General features: G+C 36.1%; 1 protein-coding gene across 27 annotated transcripts in view; it reads left to right on the top strand.

Annotated features, from left to right (window-relative positions):
* CLASP2 (cytoplasmic linker associated protein 2) overlaps window positions 1-18,514 on the top strand; it is a 175,597-nt gene that overhangs the window by 26,333 nt on the left and 130,750 nt on the right. For 26 of the 27 annotated variants that reach the window (NM_001191201.3, XM_059879719.1, XM_059879716.1 and 23 more), the window contains exon 7: window positions 3,882-3,952. In NM_001191201.3, the coding sequence (NP_001178130.2) occupies window positions 3,882-3,952 (71 nt within the window). Of the gene's footprint in view, window positions 1-3,881; window positions 3,953-10,240; window positions 10,392-18,514 lie in introns of those variants that run through there. The other variant, XM_059879723.1, reaches the window with a different exon arrangement.

Raw genomic sequence — 18,514 nt, 5'->3', positions numbered from 1 at the left:
GCATATATGAGGTTATTGCTATTTCTCCCAGCAATCTTGATTCCAGCTTGTGCTTCAACCAGCCCAGCATTTCTCATGATGTACTCTGCATATAAGTTAAATAAGCAAGGTGATAATATATAGCCTTGACATACTCCTTTTCCTATTTGGAACCACTCTGTTGTTCCATGTCCAGTTCTAACTGTTGCTTCCTAACCTGCATACAGGTTTCTCAAGAGGCAGGTCAGGTGGTCTGCTATTCCCATCTCTCTCAGAATTTTCCAGTTTATTGTGATCCACACAGTCAGAAGGCTTTGACATAGTCAATAAAGCAGAAATAGATGTTTTTCTGGAACTCTCTTGCTTTTTCCATGATCCAGTGGATGTTGGCAATTTGATCTCTGGTTCCTCTGCCTTTTCTAAAACCAGCTTGAACATCTGGAAGTTCACGGTTCATGTATTGCTGAAGCCTAGCTTGGAGAATTTTGAGCATTACTCTGCTAGCCTGTGAGATGAGTGCAATTGTGTGGTAGTTTGAGCATTCTTTGGCATTGCCTTTCTTTGGGATTGGAATGAAAACTGACCTTTTCCAGTCCTGTGGCCACTGCTGAGTTTTCCAAATTTGCTGGCATATTGAGTGCAGCACTTTTGCAGCAGCATCCTTTAGGACTGAAATAGCTCTCTTCAATAAATAGTGATGTGAAAGTGGGATTTCCACATGTAGTAGAATAAAGTTTAACTTCTTCCTCATACCACATCCCAAAATTAACTCAAAATGCATCACAGAACTAAGTGTAAAATGATAAAACTTACAGAGAATGCTAGGCAGTGGTTTCTTATATGTCACACCAAAAGGATAAGCAACCAAAGGAAAAAAATAAGATGCACTTCATCAAAATTAAAAACTTGTGCTTCAAGGGACATCATCAAGAAATCGAAAAAAAGACCCACATAATGGCAAAAATATTTACAAATAATACATCTCATAAAAAACATGTGTCCCAAGTATATGAAGAATATATAATAAAGAACTCTTAGAGCTCCACAGTAAAAGGACAGATGACCCAATTTTAAAAACAGGCAAAGGATTTGAATAGAAATTTTGTCAGAGAAGATACACAAGTGGCCAGTGAGCACGTGAAAAGGTACTCAGCATCATTAGCCATCAGAGAAATACAAGATGATACTACTAGGTTGGCTAAAATTAGAAGATAGACAATAACAAGTGTTGTTGAGGATGTAGGGCAATTAGAAGGCATTGTTGGTGGGAATGTAAAGTGGTATAGCCACTTTGGAAAACAGTCTGTAGTTCCTCAAAATGTTAAACAGAATTACCATATTATCCAGCAGTTCTACCCCCAGCTATATACACAAGAGATGTGAAAACATATCCACGCAAAAGCTTGTGCACAGATGTTCATAACAACATTGTGAACATTCATAATAGCTAAAAAGTCAAAATGTCTCATATCCCCACATGTCCGTAAGCTGATGGATAAACAATAGAATATATCTGTAAATGAACTACTACTTGGCCATGAACAGGGGTGACCGATATATATTATAACATAGATGAGCCTTGAAGACATTGTCAGTGAAAAAAGCCACCCATATTAGATGATTTCATTTATATGAAATGGCTAGACATGGCAAATCTGTAGAAAGGAAGCTAAATTAATGGTTGCATAGTTCTGAGAAAATTGGAGAGAGTGACTGCTAATGAGTATTGGGTGGTTTTTGGGATAATAATGACATCCTAAAATTGATTGTGTACATCTCTTAGCTTTATATTAAACGCCATTGAATTGTACACTTTAAAGGGGTGAATTGTGTGGCATGAATATTTTATCAGTAATTGGCTGATACACCAAAGAGATTATGTTCTGAGATACCTAATTCTCTCTTTCATGTTGTATTTGTGATTTTTTATTATGACTCTAAACTTATATATGGACTTCAGATAGAGTTTCTTTCCCAGTTCCATCCTAATGCTTTATTGGTCTCTATCCTTACCCTGAATCAGAACCTTCCAGAGCTTTACACATCTCTATCCTTTGGCCGTCTAAGTTGCTTTTGGATATTCCAGCCTCTATTGTATTTGCCTTCGGTTAAATTGCCTAATTTTTTTTCTTCCTGAATTACTTAAAAGATCCTAGTTTCTTCTGCCTACTCTTACGTTGTTTCCTCCTTTTCCATCAGATTATGTAGCCTCCATTTTGAATAAGGTTGTTTTTCTAAATAGCTATATTATTTTATAATAGCCTTTTATTGTTTATTCCTATCTTTCTCCCTATTACTGTTATATTTGCTAGTATTTCCTCTTCCCATTAAAGCTGCCTGTATCTTCACTCTTTGCTGTTTCATCTGTCCCATGTCAATTCCTTACCAACCATCCTTTCTCTCAGAGCTTGCAGCCCTTAGTTTCCTCCTCCCATTTTGTTACTGAATAGTTGAGTGCTAATTTCATGCTCCTTAACATCTTGCTCTGACTTTTTCCCGAAGAGCTTTGTGGCCTGTATGGTCTTCATTCTGAACTCCTATCTTCCAGTTCCAATTTTCCCTACCTTGGCTCATCTTGTCCACATGTTGTCTGGGCAGCCTGTTTAATGTCTATTCAAGTCTCCGGAAGATAACTGTTCTGTAGGCTGAAGGGACTTGGTATCTTTTGACTGAAGTACTTTCAGATGTATGAATATTTGTTGAATTTAATGCTTTCAGATGTGTGACTCTGAGATGAGTTTAAGGTTTAGAAATCCTGTTATAATAAATTTCTAGAAGATTTTCAATTGAAAAAAAAAAAATTTCTAGACCAAACAGTATCTTCATCCTCAGTTTACAAGTAAAAGATGACAGAATGTGGACTAAGGCTTAACTAAAGTTTTAGAAGTGAAATTATGACAGAAACATTGATGTGAGAAAAACATTTGGCAGTTAAAGACCTACCTAGATCTCTAAGTCATAAATTGAAGAGTAAATCATAGCATGATATAATATTGAAAAATTTAAAAATAGTGCTGTCAGTGTGATCCCATTTTGACCCAAAGAAAATTTATATATAAATATAAAGAATTGGAAAGCAGGCAATTGAATAAATTCTCTGGGTGGTGGGATTGTGGGTTTTTTCTTTGTTTCTATTTATGTTTCCTAATTTTCTTTTGTAATGAGTATATATTACTTTTTTAATAAAAAACACATTTTTAATTAGAAGTGATAACAGAAATGTAGAAAGTAATTATTCTGAATGTAAGAGTTAATAGAGTTGGTATTGAATTAAAATTCAACATGAGATTATCAGTGACATCAGCATTACTTTAATTTCTGACATTTTGTATTTCATTGTTTTTATGTTTAAGTTTCCTTAGTGTGATTTTTATGTACTTTAAAAAAATGTCTTGGTGACTGAGTGGATTCATTGTAAAGTTGGAACTAAAGTACTTTTGATGGGTTTGGAGAAATAATTTTATGATGAAACTATGAAACTGTCTTGTGTAAAAGTTATCTTTTTTTAAAAAGTGGAATTATAGTAGATGTACAGTAAGTTCTGGGTGTACAATATAACAGTTAACAATTTTTATATTCCATTTATGGTTATTCTGTTCCCTTTGTTGTACGATATATCCCTGTAACGTACTTATTTTATACATTGTAATCCCCTTCCTTTGAAAGTTACCTTTTTACAAATACACCTGTGAATGTGTAGAGTTCTACCTGTATTTGACTCCTCTTCTCTACCGAATAGATGGGTTTTGTGTCTGCTTTCAGTACGTGAGTTAATTATAAAAAGAGAGTTGTATACAACTAACTGAATCCCTGGGATTGTTTTTTCTCAGGGAGGTGGTGAAGGAAATTGTTTCTAATTGAAAGTGTATGTAAAATAAACAGAATTTATTCTTTATTCCCAGATTAGAAATGATACTTGCCAAATTTGATGAAGTGCAAAATTCAGGCGGTATGATTTTGAGTGCCTGCAAAGGTAAGAATAATTAAGTTAATCCAGATCTCAAACATTTCTGAGATTAGGTAGCAGAGTTTTAGATACTAAGATATGCCTTCAAGTCAACTATTATATCACTGATTCAGCAGATTTGACTTTGTGGGTTAAAACTTGGTTAGGATATAGTAACAAAGCCTTTATATTCTTCTGATCATTACCTATCCTCTGACTCTTTTGGAATAAGTGAAAATTTAATAATGTGTTAATTGTGTAAAGTGGTATTATTCTTTAACCTTATTTTTGGTATCCTCTGTGTTGAAGATATGATGACCCCCTTGTCCTCTGTGTCCCTCTATGCATAAAATGTGTTTTTTACTCAACTTATTTTGTAATTGAAGTGTAGTTGATTTGCAGTGTTGTGTTGATTTCTGCAGTTACTCAGTTATACACATATACACGTTCTTCTTTATGTTCTTTTCCATTATGGTTTGTCTCAGGAGATTGAATATAGTTCCCTCTGCTATACAGCAGGCCCTTGTTGTTTATCCATTCTGTATATAATAGTTCTCAGCTGCTCACCCCAATTCCCAGTTTCCCTTCCCCTTGGCAACCACAAGTCTCTTCTCTATCTGTGGGCCCATCTCTGTTTCATAGATTGGTTCATTTGTTTTATATTTTAGATTCCACACATAAGTGATATCATATGGCGTTTGTCTTTCTAACTTAACTTCACGTAGTATGACCATCTCTAGTTTATCTGTATTACCACAAATGGCATTATTTCATTCTTTCTATGGCTGAGTCATGCTCCATTGGGTATCTGAGCCACATCTTTTTTATCCATTTATCTGTCAGTGGACATTTAATGATTGCCATTCTGACTGGTGTGAGGTGGTACCTCATTGTAGTTATGATTTACATTTCTCTAATAATTAGTGATGTTAAACACCTTTTCTTGTGCCTGTTGGCCATCTGTGTGTCTTCTTTGGAGTATTATATAATTAGGTCTCTGCCCACTTTTCATTTAGCTTATTGGGGTTTTTGTTGTTGTTGAGTTGTATGAGCTGTTTGTATATTTTGGCTGTTTGTATAATTAAGCCCTTGTCAATTGCATCGTTTACAAATATCTTCTCCCATTCCATAGGTTGTGTTTTGGGTTGTTTTTGTTGTTGTTGTTTTAATGGTTTCCTTTCCTGTGCAAAAGCTTATAAGTTTGAATAGGTCCCATTTGCTTATTTTTGTTTTTATTTCTATTGCCTTGAGAGACTGACCTAAGAAAACATTGGTATGATTTATGTTAGAGAATGTTATGCCTATGATAGCAGAGTAATTGTTTTATGTAACTGATTTTTAGTAGAAATTGTAGGGTTGATTACTCTGTTACACCTGTGTTTAGACTATCAGTGATGATACCAGTGAAGAAACACAGACATAGGAACTTCACCAGTATAATCATTTTTGGCTTCTTAATTAGAATGAGACCTCCTTGGATTCAAGGAGGCTTGGTGTTGGTATCTAGCATTTATTTGATTTTGTGGTTGCTCTTCTTTTTTGTAAGGTTTGCTAAATTGTGTTTCATCTTACTGGGTAGCATTTACCTTTAGTCCTTAAGTGTTAATTAACTGTATATGTGAATAATATAGTCTATTTCCAAAGATAGTATAGGTAGTTTTTTCACCTAGGAAAATAGGTTTATTTTATAAAGATAGTATACTTAGCTTAATAATGTATATGATACTGGAGAAAAAATTTGTTGTATGAATTGTTATAGTCAGGTGACAGGAAGACTAGTTACTAATATAATTTAGTTATTTTTCTCCAGATTAAACCAAGACTTAAGTATTCTTGCCTGGAGAATTCCATGGACAGAGGAGCCTGGTGGACTATAGTCCATGGGGTCTCAGTGAGTCGGACACGAGTGAAGTGACTTAGCATGCAAGCCTTGTTGTATTGCATTCAGGCAGATGTAGTAAGAGTTTAGTGTTAAGAAGATTGTGTCCACCCTAATCTAAACTTAGTTGCAGGAGCATAAGTTGATTTTAGCACCACCAGTCCTCACCCTGATTGCCAGCTGTTTCTCGATCTTCCTCTCTGAATAGAAGGTGTTTTAAGTACTTTGTTCTTATTTTTCCAGCAGTTACCTCTGTCCATCTCCATACAAACCAGAAAGAGCAAAAAAGATGGCGAATTGTTAAAATTCCTTGAATTAAGGAATTGTGTTTTTGTACCATTTACAGTGCATTCTCATTTGTGTATTCCAGACTGTGTAGTCACAACTCTTAAGAAAAATACAATGCATACTATAAATTTAAGATATTTATTATTTGATTGTGATTTATTTTGAAAGTATTGCCCTTCTTGTATTTTGTGAGGTTATTTTTGTTACCTTCAAAAGATAGAAGGTTTTTTTGTTTCTTGTTCTTTTAGCTCTCATTTCTTTTTCTTTTGATGATCTCTCCATAAACAGGGAGATTTAGGGTTAGTACCTGACATTTATGTCTCTTGGAAAGAAATCTTCAGGAATCCTTTTGTTTTGGAGATTATAATCTGCATATTGAAAGTAAAGTCAAATGTGAACGTTAAAAATCTATAATATATATACTGGTGTGTAAAAATTGGTCAGGATGATTTTGATGATGGTATTGTACTATCATTGAAAAATACTGTAACAGCTTTGTTATTAAGAGGCTAAAAGAGGAAAGCCCATTTATCATGTTGGCAGGTCCCAGGGCCCAAGCCTCTCTCCCCCCTTGTCTTTATTCTGTCTCAGTGATCTAATCCAGCCCAAAGGCTTTACATGGTAACTATTTGCTGATGACTCCAAGTGTGTAGTTCTAGCCCTCATTTATCTCTCTGTGTTCTACATCTCAGAGCCTGTCACCTTGATGTGGCCTTTCCCTTTGGATGCCTGATAGGTATCTCGGGCTTAACAGGTCCAAAAATTAAAGCCTGTTCTCTTCCTTTCCCTCAAATCTGTTCTTTCCCCAGTTTACCCATTTCAGTCAATGGCACCACCATCAACTCAAGCTAAAAACTTTCCTGATTAGAATTATTAATAATTTGCATTGATCTCCCATTCTAACTAGTCATTTCTCCCTCTGAAATCCTAATATGTGTCAAGTTTGCTAATTTTTTTCACATCTCCACTGCTAAAACCCTTCTATAAATCTCCTTTAGCTTTTACCTGCAACCTACTGCAATAGGTTTTAGTTCTGTGTTTGACCCCTGAAATCTGCTTTCTACCAGAATTGAGAATGGTCTTCTTAAAATGTAAATGGATTTTGTCACAAGAGTGAAGAAGACAGTTAAAGTTTCAGCCTAGACAAACCTACATTCTAGGGACAGAGAGATCATAAGTAAGTAAACACATGGATATCCAGAGTGATTGCAGTTGGTAATGAAAGAAAATACAACTACTCCTTGTCTAATGAATTTACTGAAATTAATTTAAATTATTCCTTAAAATCCTCGCTGCTAAGTAAAAAAGCCATTAAATGAATAATTTCCTAATTTTTCCTAACATTATAGTATATTTCATCCCAACCCAAGATGCCTGAATAATTTTCACAGGTAGAAAAATATGTCAATTGAGCACTGAAAACCAGTTTTATTAACTGGCAAGTTGAAGAAGGAAACAGCAACCCATTCCAGTATTGCCTACAGAGAATCCCATGGACAGAGGAACCTGGCAGACTACAGTCCATGGGGTGGCAAAGAAGTCAGACATGAGTTAGTGACTAATCAACAATAGCAAATAAGATTATACCTAAAATAATGTAGTGAACGTTTATTTGACTCCATTTTTTTATTTCTGCACAATTTTCAATCCTTTGTTGGGTCATTGTTACTGTTCACTCAAACTAAAACTTGAAAATAAAGTTACAGACAGGAAAGCATCTAAGTCAGAATAAAGGCTCAACATGGAAATCTGTAGAAGTAGTTCATGCACACAACAGAATGAAGAGCTATTAAAGATATCACCTCTTCTCTCTTTCACTTGGTGTACATATGCAAAACAAATTATTGTGAGTTCAGCCAAACCTGGTATTTAATTTGGATTTGTTTCATCTGATGTTCTGTGACTAGAAAACTGTTACGAGAAGTAAAAACTTTTAGTGTGTCTTTGCCTAAAACTATAATAATGAAATACCATACTTCTTATATTGATTTAGGTTGTTTAGGGATGAAAAAGTGATCTTATTATGTATAAACAAACAAAAACCAACCCAGAGGATTTGTTGTAAAAGTGGTATAAGTGTCTAAGAGCCACTGTAGTTTAAAATCTGTCATCTTCACAGTCATTAAGTGAAGTAAATAGGGTATGGAGATGTTAACTCAGTGATGCCACATTAGACAGAAGGGTGAGCAAGCCTCTCTGAGCATTGACATATTTGAATTGAGACCTGATAAAGGAGAATGAGTTGGTCATTGGATACATGGTGGTAAAAAAACGCTTTGGGCAGAGAAAGTGTGTCTGTAAAGGCTGAGAGGTGGACAATATCTTCATATATATGAAGAACGGAGTGGAGGAGGCCAGGGCTGACTAGAACCTAGTGCGGAAAGGGCTAGGTTGGAGGCCAGAGCGTCTGTGAGAGCTAATTGGAAATGTAAACAGCAACCACGATATGAGGGTCTTGTAGGCCTTAGGAGGAGTCTTGATAGGCTTCTGGGAATAAGAAGGATTTTAGGCTGGAGAAGCTTGTGGTAAGTGGTAGTGATATGACCTCAAACTACCTTATATACGTTTATTGTTTGGGAAAATTGTCTATTTTATTTCCTCTTCCATCTACCTCTTCTCTCCTAAAGCACGTCCTAATGCATAACCTTACATCTCATGCTTTTGGCTCTGATTTCTTTCATGCTTGCCATATCTGTACCCTTTTAAGTTTTGTTTGAACTCTTTGACTTGATTTTCTAGAGCATTAGTTCAGCACACTCAAGAACACAAAATAAATTCTATTATCAGAGATTTGAGTGTGTTGTATAATTTAGGAATAGTGAGAAATGCATGGTATTTTTTTTTTTTTTTTTTTGTCTTGAGGGTATTTCAAGTCTGACTTTAATTCTCATTAAAGAGTAAGTTAGGCAGAATCCTTAAGTGCAGTGGAATTAACTGCTATTAGAAGGAAACTGGACTTAAAATTAATCAAATCATGGCTGAAAGAAGGCAACAGCAGCCCTGTAGGAAGGAAAAGACTGAAACTTGCAGGCGCCCTGTGATTATGGCTGGGTCTGGTGTCATCATGGAGCTTTCTAGACAGGCTCCTACGCTCACCGAGATGTAAACACGGACGTGTTGGTGGCTGTGACTGCAAGTCTTTTTCTTTTTTTTTTTTTAACTGAAAAAACTCCACATAATCCTGATTTGTCACGTGTGTGTGTAGGACCGAATGCAGTCTTGGCGTGTAATCATTGTAAGATATCTCCCAGCTTCTCTTTTTGAAAACAGTTGTAGGAAAATAATTGTTTTAGAAGGTTGGCAATAAAATAAAGCATAGAAACTAGGCTTTGAAATTACCTTGGTATTTGGCTATACGAGGCAATAAGGTAACTGGCAGTCTAGTTGATAACATACCCTTTGGCAAAAGCAAAGCAGCCCTTTCCTTAGGTTGAGTGAAAAACGTGTCTGTCTGTGACCAGGAGCCCCAGGGCCTTCTCGGAGCTTGGCAGTGTGCTGATGGCTGTGCAGCGGGGATGGAGGGTGCTCCAGGTCCCCGCAGCTGCGCACTGGCTGGGTCCTGTCTCCACCAGAAGCAAGCTTTGTTCCGTGTGGCCCTGCTGTCCGCACACAGAGCAGCCTTTGATGGGCTGCCTTTGACGTGATTTGTTTACGGCAGCCAGAAATGCTTCCTGCATAATGAGAGCAGTTAATCATGGAAACTGGGCTATTCCTGTTTGTGTGCTTCTAGCAGTCTCCGTTGTAAATATTAAAAGGTAATGACAAAAGGATGAAAACCTCTAAAAAAGGCACAAATCAGTTAATCCATCAGATCATGTGATTGCTACTGATTACATGGATATCTTTAGGGAAGCAGAAAATGATTGTTGAACACATGCCTTGTGTTTTGATGACTGCATTAAAAGTCCCTCAGTGGGATGGCATTTATTGGCTCCCAGAGCTTTTCTTACATTAAATTTCAGGCAGGCAGCACAAGGAGAAATACCACAACCTGTATCTAACCTCTTACATGCAGTTAAAGAATAATCTTGATCAAGCTCTGCAAGGCTCTGCTAAAGAGACGAGGGTTTTCAGCAAGACCCCAGACTTTTATTTTGAAGTGGAGTAGCAGCTGTTGGCTATTGCGGTGCAGAGCTGCAGCGCGGCCTGGGTCACACCGTGCTCCGGGTGTCTGCAGGGTGTCTGCAGGCTGCAGGCCGAGCCCAGTGGCGCAGGCACCGAGCTGCATTTGTTTGTTGTGCTGTTTGACCTCTTGGTTTGAGAGAGCTCCCTGGACCATCTGAATGGCTATGGGAGATGGTGAGTAAGGTTTATTTTTCTTCTTTTGCTTGTGCTGCACACTTCCTTTTAAAGTGACGATCATTTGCTGTATAAGAGATGCATTTCCCCCTAAAGAACGAAGGGCACTGTGTGTGTGTGTGCACACCGCTTGTATGTGCATATATACACGTGTGTGCACTTGTCATTGGTGTCTTTTTCTACTTGATATGTCTGTATGGAATCTGGCAAATACGACAGTTTACCTTGCATCTTACCAAGCAAACCCTTAGTCTTCGGTGGTGGATATAAAGGGATATTGAAAGAAACATGGAAAATATGCAGAAGCTTTGAAGAGAGAACATGGCCTTTGAAAGAATGACATTTGACAGAGTTACCTAGCTTGACAAAATTGCTGTTGTATTTGACAACAAGTAGAATTCTATAGTGATTAAGTAGATAAAGAGGCAAAATGGCTTGCCGTAGACACTGTTTTAATTGATGTGCTTGTTATTTGTCAATATCTCTAGTAGGTAGTTCTCTAGAAAATATTTAGTCCTTTACAAATTCTATACAATATAGTTTGATTAAAAAAAATCGATTTTGCCAGTATTTTATTGTGATAAGAATAATTTTTAAAATGTATTTTTATAGTGCTGTCTAGTTTTCCAAAGCACAGGAGTGTACTTATTGTCCATTAACTCCTCAGGTACAAATAAATGAAGTGTGAAGAGGATTTTGGTTTTTCCATTTCACAGCTTAGGAAACTAAGGCTTGTTGAGATTATAAATCCCAGATTCAGGGACAGAGCAAACCAGAATCAAATCTAGAGCCTCAAGTGTGCCTTTGGTATTGGCCTTCATAACATTTAGTACTTCCGTTTTTTTTTCTTCATTATTAAACCTTTTGTTAAGATGCTTAGAGGTATATATACTTTATAATCGCATGAGCACCAGAGATGTGTACAAAGGGGAATTGAGGTTACTTCAGAAGTGTTTCATGTGTTTTTTACTACGTTCTTAAGGAAGGTTGGTCTGTATTTGGAAGTTTTTTTAATAGTTTCAGCCTTCTTTTATGACTATTTAATGACTTCTGTCTAAGGAGTTTGTCCCTTTGGGATGCTGAGGAATAGAGTGCAAACTTATGTTAAAAAAATCATATTGGTTAACAGTCATTTAAATAACTATATATATGTTAATGGAATATGGTAGTAAATCTGATTTTGCATATTGTTATAGTTTATTTCAAGAATTTATCTAACTTTTATATGTCCTTATAGAAATAAACAACAATGTAATTTTAACTTCCAGTTTGTAAGGCAAAAGCCATTAAAATTAATGAATTAAGTTCTCATATACTTAAAGGCATTGCCAGATATATTTGATTGTTATTTTTAAACCTTATTTTCTAAGGAGCTCTAAATGTTGCATTTTATTTGGACTGTATCCAGATTTTATTTCCTTCTTAAACATTATAGGTTCAGTAGCTATCAGTGTATATTTACTTACTTTTTCTTTTTTCAATAATATTAAATCCATTCAGACTGTTTAAGAATGTGTTGATTTTTTTAAAAAATCAAAGTAACAACCTCTTATAAAGCTCAGAAAATAACCTTCCCACATATTCTCTTCCTCTTTAAAATGAAAATACTTTTATTGGATTTTAGTGATAAAGTAATACATCTTTATTAAAAAATTAAAAATCTAAGCAGTAACAGGTCATCTTGGGGTTTATAGTTCTTAAGAGTTTCATATGTACTCCTCTGTATATTAGTCTCTCTCACCGGTAGTATACATGTATCATACTAGTATCTTGAGAATACATACAGCACTGGTTTATGCTATTCCTTATGTATTTTGGGTTTTATTCTTTAATAAGCTAGTATCTTCTCTCTTTCAAAAATCAAATAATGTAAATAAAGAACCACCTTTCAACCACCTCCAAACCCCTAAGCCTAGAGATAAGCAGAGAGGAACACTTTTATTAGTATGGAGTTTGTTTTTTCATACCTTTTACTCTGCCTTAACATTTATATTAAGTATCAAAATAGTTTTGTTTTGACTTTGTTTACATGAATGGTATCATTCTCCACATATTTTTGCCATTTACTGTGTCTGCTCGGTAGTGCGTAGTGGTGGATTTTTCTAAAAATGCCATCCTATGTAACTGTTCTCCTTGTTTGCACTGTTGCATAGTACTCCACAGTATGGATGTGTGTCATAAATATCTCTTTGTCTATGGAATTTCAGATTGCTTAATCACATATAACTTTTCTAAATGATTCTGAAATGAACACCTTTGTACAAATCGTGTGTGTGTGCACATATATTTTTGCACACACATTTTTAAAACAATCTAGAAGTAGAATTTCTGGATCAGAGTTTTTATTCATTTCAAGTTGTTTTAGTTCTCTCAAATTTCTTCCCCAAAAGGCTTTACCACTTCTTACCAACAGTGCCTTCTATCTTACATTCAGTTCTCATGATTATTAATCTTCTAAAAATTTGTATATCAGATAGGTACAAAATATCTCACTCTTTAAAAAAAATCTCCTGTCTTCTTTCTGATAACGTTGATCATCTTCATATGTTTGAATGTTTATATATATATTTTTTACTGTGAATTGCTTTGTGGCATCTTTAGGTGACTTTTTTTTCCCCCTCTGCATCTTTTGGGCTTCCCTGGTAGCTCAGAGGGTAAAGAATCTGCCTGTAATGCAGGAGACCCTGGTTTGATTCCTGGGTTGGGAGGATCCCCTGGGGAAGGGATAGGGTACCCACTCCAGTATTCTTGGGCTTCTCTGGTGGCTCAGCTGGTAAACAATCTGCCTGCAATGTGGAAGACCTGGGTTTGATCCCTGGGTTGGGTGCATCTTTTAGAGATATTTGAGAATAATTTCTAAAATTTTTTTTAATTAATTTTTACTGGAGTAGAGTTGATTTACAATGTTGTGTTAGTTTCTGTTGTACAGCAGAGTGAATCAGTTATACATATACTTACATCCACTCTTTTAAGATTCTTTTCCCATGTAGCTCGTTGCAGAGTATTGGGTAGAGTTCCCTGGGCTCCAGCTTTTTGCTTTTGGCTTTTTCATTTATAGTTTCTCTTTCTGTGTCCTGGTTATTAGTCTGTTATCTGTTAGAAATGTTATGTAGGCTTAACTTCATGGACATATGAAAGATTTTATTAACAGTTTCATTTCTAGGCAAACTCGGTATTGAGAAGCATTGTAATGACTATCAATTGAAGAGTTGTTGGGGTGGCTTTCATGTGCCTTTTTGTTTAATTGTCTTTATCTCACCCAAGGGTACAAAACAAAGCAGTCAGATGATTATGAAGTAGCTCTGGGCAGTTAAACCAGACAGAGTTAAAAACCTGTAGGATTAATATGTGGCGCTGAGCCCTGAAATCTGCCTCAAAAGCTCACAAGAGGAATTTGGCCTTTTGTTGTTATGCTACAGAGTGACTGGAAAGAAATAAGGTTTTGTTGCAAATAGATTGTTTCTAAACTTTAAACAATTCAAAGCAGTCTATTCTTCCAAACATGAATCTTTTAAAAAAGACAAACAAGTGATGATATAACCTTGGCTTTCCCTTAGCCTTTTGGGACCATTCTAATCTGACATGTAACTACTGGTTTGGGGGATCAAGAACAATAGCAAGAAATTAATGCTGAATAGATTTCTCTCCTTCCAAACCCTTGACTGTTCTACGTGATACACTCGGAGTCAACAATTTAAGGCACTGAAAGAAGCAGTCTTTTAACTTACTGGCCAAAGGGGCAAACTTTTCTTCTAGGAGCAATAAGGGGGAAAAATAGCTATGACGAGAGGAAGTAAATTAGAAGTGAGAAAAAAATTTGGGCATTCAACAGCAATAAAGGCAGGAGGGTAGTAGTTACTAAGATTGAAAATCTTCTTGAAACAGACCCGTTTACCCATCTGGGTGCAAAGTGTTGGACATCAATAGCAACATATCTGCAAACATGATGTTGCTCATGAACCTGATTTTTCATGAAAAGGTTTACATCTTTCCTTTGTACATGTAGAATATGTAGTTGATGTTCTTGACAGCTGTTGTAACCAACCTGTAGCTGTGGTGAAATTTTAACTACCTACAATAATGACATTTTAAAGGTTTTAAATAATCCTTACTATGAGCCTCATATATTGTTTAGTTTGATATTATGGTTATTATGAAATACGTCATTATTTAATTTTATTAATACCAAATAGTGATTTAAATTGTGTTTGTCCTTTTACTTCACGGAATTACTGAAGGTCTTGAATTTTTTAAATTATTTTTAATTGAAGGATAATTGTTTTATAGTATTGCATTGATTTCTACCAAATATCAACATTAATCAACCGTAGGTTTACCCATGTTCCCTCCCATTTGAACGTCCCACCTGTCTCCCTCCCTGTTTCCTCTAGGTGCTTATTGAGCCCCAGTTTGAGTTCCCTGAGTCATACAGCAAATTCCTATTGGCTGTCTGTTTTACATATGGTAATGTATGTTTCCATGTTACTCTCTCCATACCGCCCACCCTCTCCTTCCCCGCACTGAACTGTGTCCATAAGTCTGTTCCCAATGTCTGTGTCTCCATTGCCACTTGCAAATAGGCTCTTCAGTACTATCTTTCTAGATTCGATATATATGTGTTAGGATGTGATGATTGTTTTTCTCTTTCTGACATACTTCATTCTGTATAACAGGCTCTAGGTTCATCCACCTTATTAGGACTGTCTCAAATGCGTTCCTTTTTATGGCTGAGTAATAGTCCGTTGTATATGTAACACCGCTTCTTTATCCATTCATCTGTCAGTGGACATCTAGGTTGCTTCCGTGTCCTAGCTACTGCAAATAGAACTGCAACGAACATTGACTTACAGGTGTTTTTGGTTTCCTCAGAATTAGTGGAATTGCTGGGTCATATTCCTGGCTTTATTCCTAGTTTTTTAAGGACTCTCCACACTGTTCTCCACAGTGACTGTATCAACTTGCATTCCCACCAACAGTGCAAGAGGGTTTCCTTTTCTCTACAACCTCTCCAGCATTTATTGTTCGTAGATTTTTTGATGATTAGCCATTCTGACCGGTGTGCGGTGATATCTCATTGTAGTTTTGATTTGCATTTCTCTAATAATGAGTGATGTTAAGCATCTTTTCCTGTGTTGGCCATCTGTATGTCTTCTTTGGAGAAATGTCAGTTTAAGTCTTTTGCCTATTTTTTGATTGGGTTTTTTTTTGGTGTTGACTTGTATGAGCTGCTCATACAGTTTTGAAATTAATTCTTTGTGAGTTGTTTCATTCGCTGTTATTTTTTCCCATTCTGAGGGTTGGTTGTCTTTTCACCTTTATATGTGAATAGTTTATAGTTTCATTTGCTGTGCAAAAGCTTTTAAGTTTAGTTAGGTCCTACTTGTTTGTTTTTGTTTTTATTTATTTTTAATTGAATGATAATTGTTTTATACTATTGCATTGGTTTCCACCAAATATCAACATGAATCAGCCATAGGTTTACCCGTGTTCCCTCCCATTTACTCTAGGGGTGGGTCATAGATGATTTTGCTGTGATTTATGTCATAGAGTGTTCTGCCTATGTTTTCCTCTAGGAGTTTTATAGTTTCTGGTCCTATATTTAGGTCTTTAATCCATTTTGAGTTTGTCTTTGTTTCGGTGTTGGGAAGTGTTCTAATTTCATTCTTTTACATATAGCTATCCAGTTTTCCCAACACCACTTACTGAAGAGACTGTCCTTGCCCTATTGTATATTCTTGCCTCTTTTGTCAAAAATAAGGTGTCTGTAGGTGTGTGAGTTTATCTTTTGGCTTTCTGTCTTGTTCCTTTAGTCTGTATTTCTGTTTTTGTGCCAGTAGAAGGTCTTGAATTTTTAAAGATGCCTTTGACAAAGAGAGTAAGAGTCTTCAAATATCTTTTAACTAGTTATTTAATAGAGCTTCCCTGGTGGTTTAGATGATAAAGAATCTGCCTGCAGTGCAGGAGACCTGGGTTCAATTCCTGGTTGGGAAGATCCCCTGGAGAAAGGAATGGCAACCCAATCCAGTATTCTTGCCTGGAGAATTCCATGGACAGAGGAGCCTGGTGGGCTATAGTCCATGGAGTCGCAAAGAGTGGGACACAACTGAGCGACTAACTCTAGTGAGTTAATATCTACCTAGAAATTTTAAGAGACTACCAAGTTTTTTGGCTTCTCTTAAACTTTGTATGGAATAGACTTCATTTTTAATAACTAAGAAGTAACTAAGATTAACTGTGCTATTGAACATGGTATTTTCCTGTGAATATTGAAATCTGGTGATTATTTTGTTTTGAAGCACTTTGATTTTCAATTTCTAATCATTTTACTAATTTTTTTTATTTTAGTTTAAATTGAAGGCATTCTTTATTGTTACTGTTGGATTATTTTACTTATTTTTTAAAAATTTTATTGGAGTATGATTACTTGATTATTTTACTTCTGTAAGCTTGTGGGTTTTTTTTAGCCCTAGGAACTCGTCTTGTTTTGTTTTTCTTTTAATAATAATAAGTTTCTCCCCTTAATTCGTTTTAGTCTCACTTTATGGAATTGCATACAGTCAGATATTGAACCTCCTAGATTGAGTCACTGTGTCTTTTATGTTTTGTCTTAAGTTTTATGTTTTTTCCTTTTATTCTCTGTTCTGGGAGATTTCCTTGATTTTCTCATCTAGTTCTATTAAATTTTAATTTTGGCAAACAGAAGTTTAAATGGTTCAAAAAACTGACTTTTCGTTTTCTGGTGGTTCCGTTTTTACAGAGTCACTTGCTTACCTGTATGCAAAATGTTGAACTCCCTGAGTTGAGGGTGGGACAAGCTTAATGATGAAATCATTCCATGGGTTTCCAGTTGTTCTTGCTAATCAGCCCTGTACTTACAGGCTTAGAAATTGTTGCTTCTCTGTCATTCTGCAAGGTAAATGAGTTCTCTCTGCTGTTTCAGAGAATTCTGAGTTGCAGCTTTTCTGTGATACTATTCTTCAAAATGGTATCCTTTTTATTTGCATCTTATAGGAAATCGTTCTTATCTATAGGTGCTGATTTCACATACTCTCTGCTCTGCTTCATTTTCTTTGCTCTTACGGTGTTGCTTATCATTTTATTGGGGTTTCATTGTAGGGTCTTGAGCAAGAGAGTAAAGTGATTCAAATTACCACAATTATTTAAGGAAAAATTTCAAACATACCCAGAAATAGAGAATATATGGTAACAAACCTCCCTTACCACCCATTATCCAGCTTCAAGAAATTATCAGTATATAGGTGATCTTTATTCATCTGTATCCCTACCTATCTGCTCTAGCTTTATTCTCCTGCTGGACTGGGATGTGTTTGTTTGCACATAGGCACACGCACTCCTTCACATATGTAAAACAAAGTAAAACATCTTTTTATAAAACAATTATATGACCATTTCACATCTAAAAAATTAACCCACAGTATCAAATACTCAGTGTTCACATTTCTGTGATTATTCCATACATGCCTTTTAATGGTTTGAGTTCAGTTCAGTCACTAAGTCATGTCCGATTCTTTGCAACCCCATGGACTGCAGCACGCCAGGCTTCCCTGTCAATCACCAACTCCTGGAGCTTACTCAAACTCATGTCCATCCAGTTGGTGACGACATCCAGCCATCTCAACTGTTATCCCCTTCTCCTCCCACCTTCAATCTTTCCCAGCATCAGGGTCTTTTCCAGTGAGTCAGTTCTTCACATCAGGTGGCCAGAGTATTGGAGCTTCAGCTTCAGTGAATATTCAGGACTTCCAATGAATATTCAGGACTCATTTCCTTTAGGATTGACTGGTTTGATCTCCTTGCAGTCCAAGGGACTCTCAAGAGTCTTCTCCAACACCACAGTTCAAAAGCATCAATTCTTCAGCGCTCAGCTTTCCTTATGGTCTAACTCTCACATCCGTACATGACTACTGGAAAAATTATAGCTTTGACTAGACAGATGTTTGTTGGCAAAGTAATGTCTCTGCTTTTTAACATGCTCTCTAGGTTGATCATAGCTTTTCTTCCAAGGAGCAGGCATCTTTTAATTTCATGGCTGCAGTCGCCATCTGCAGTGATTTTTGAAGCCCCCAAAAATCAAGTCTCTCACTGTTTCCATTGTTTCCCTG

This window comes from Bos taurus, chromosome 22 (assembly GCF_002263795.3).
Source record: "Bos taurus isolate L1 Dominette 01449 registration number 42190680 breed Hereford chromosome 22, ARS-UCD2.0, whole genome shotgun sequence".
Classification (NCBI taxonomy): domain Eukaryota; kingdom Metazoa; phylum Chordata; class Mammalia; order Artiodactyla; family Bovidae; genus Bos; species Bos taurus.
Note: the sequence above shows the minus strand (reverse complement) of the source record. Positions and strands in the feature narration are given on the sequence as shown.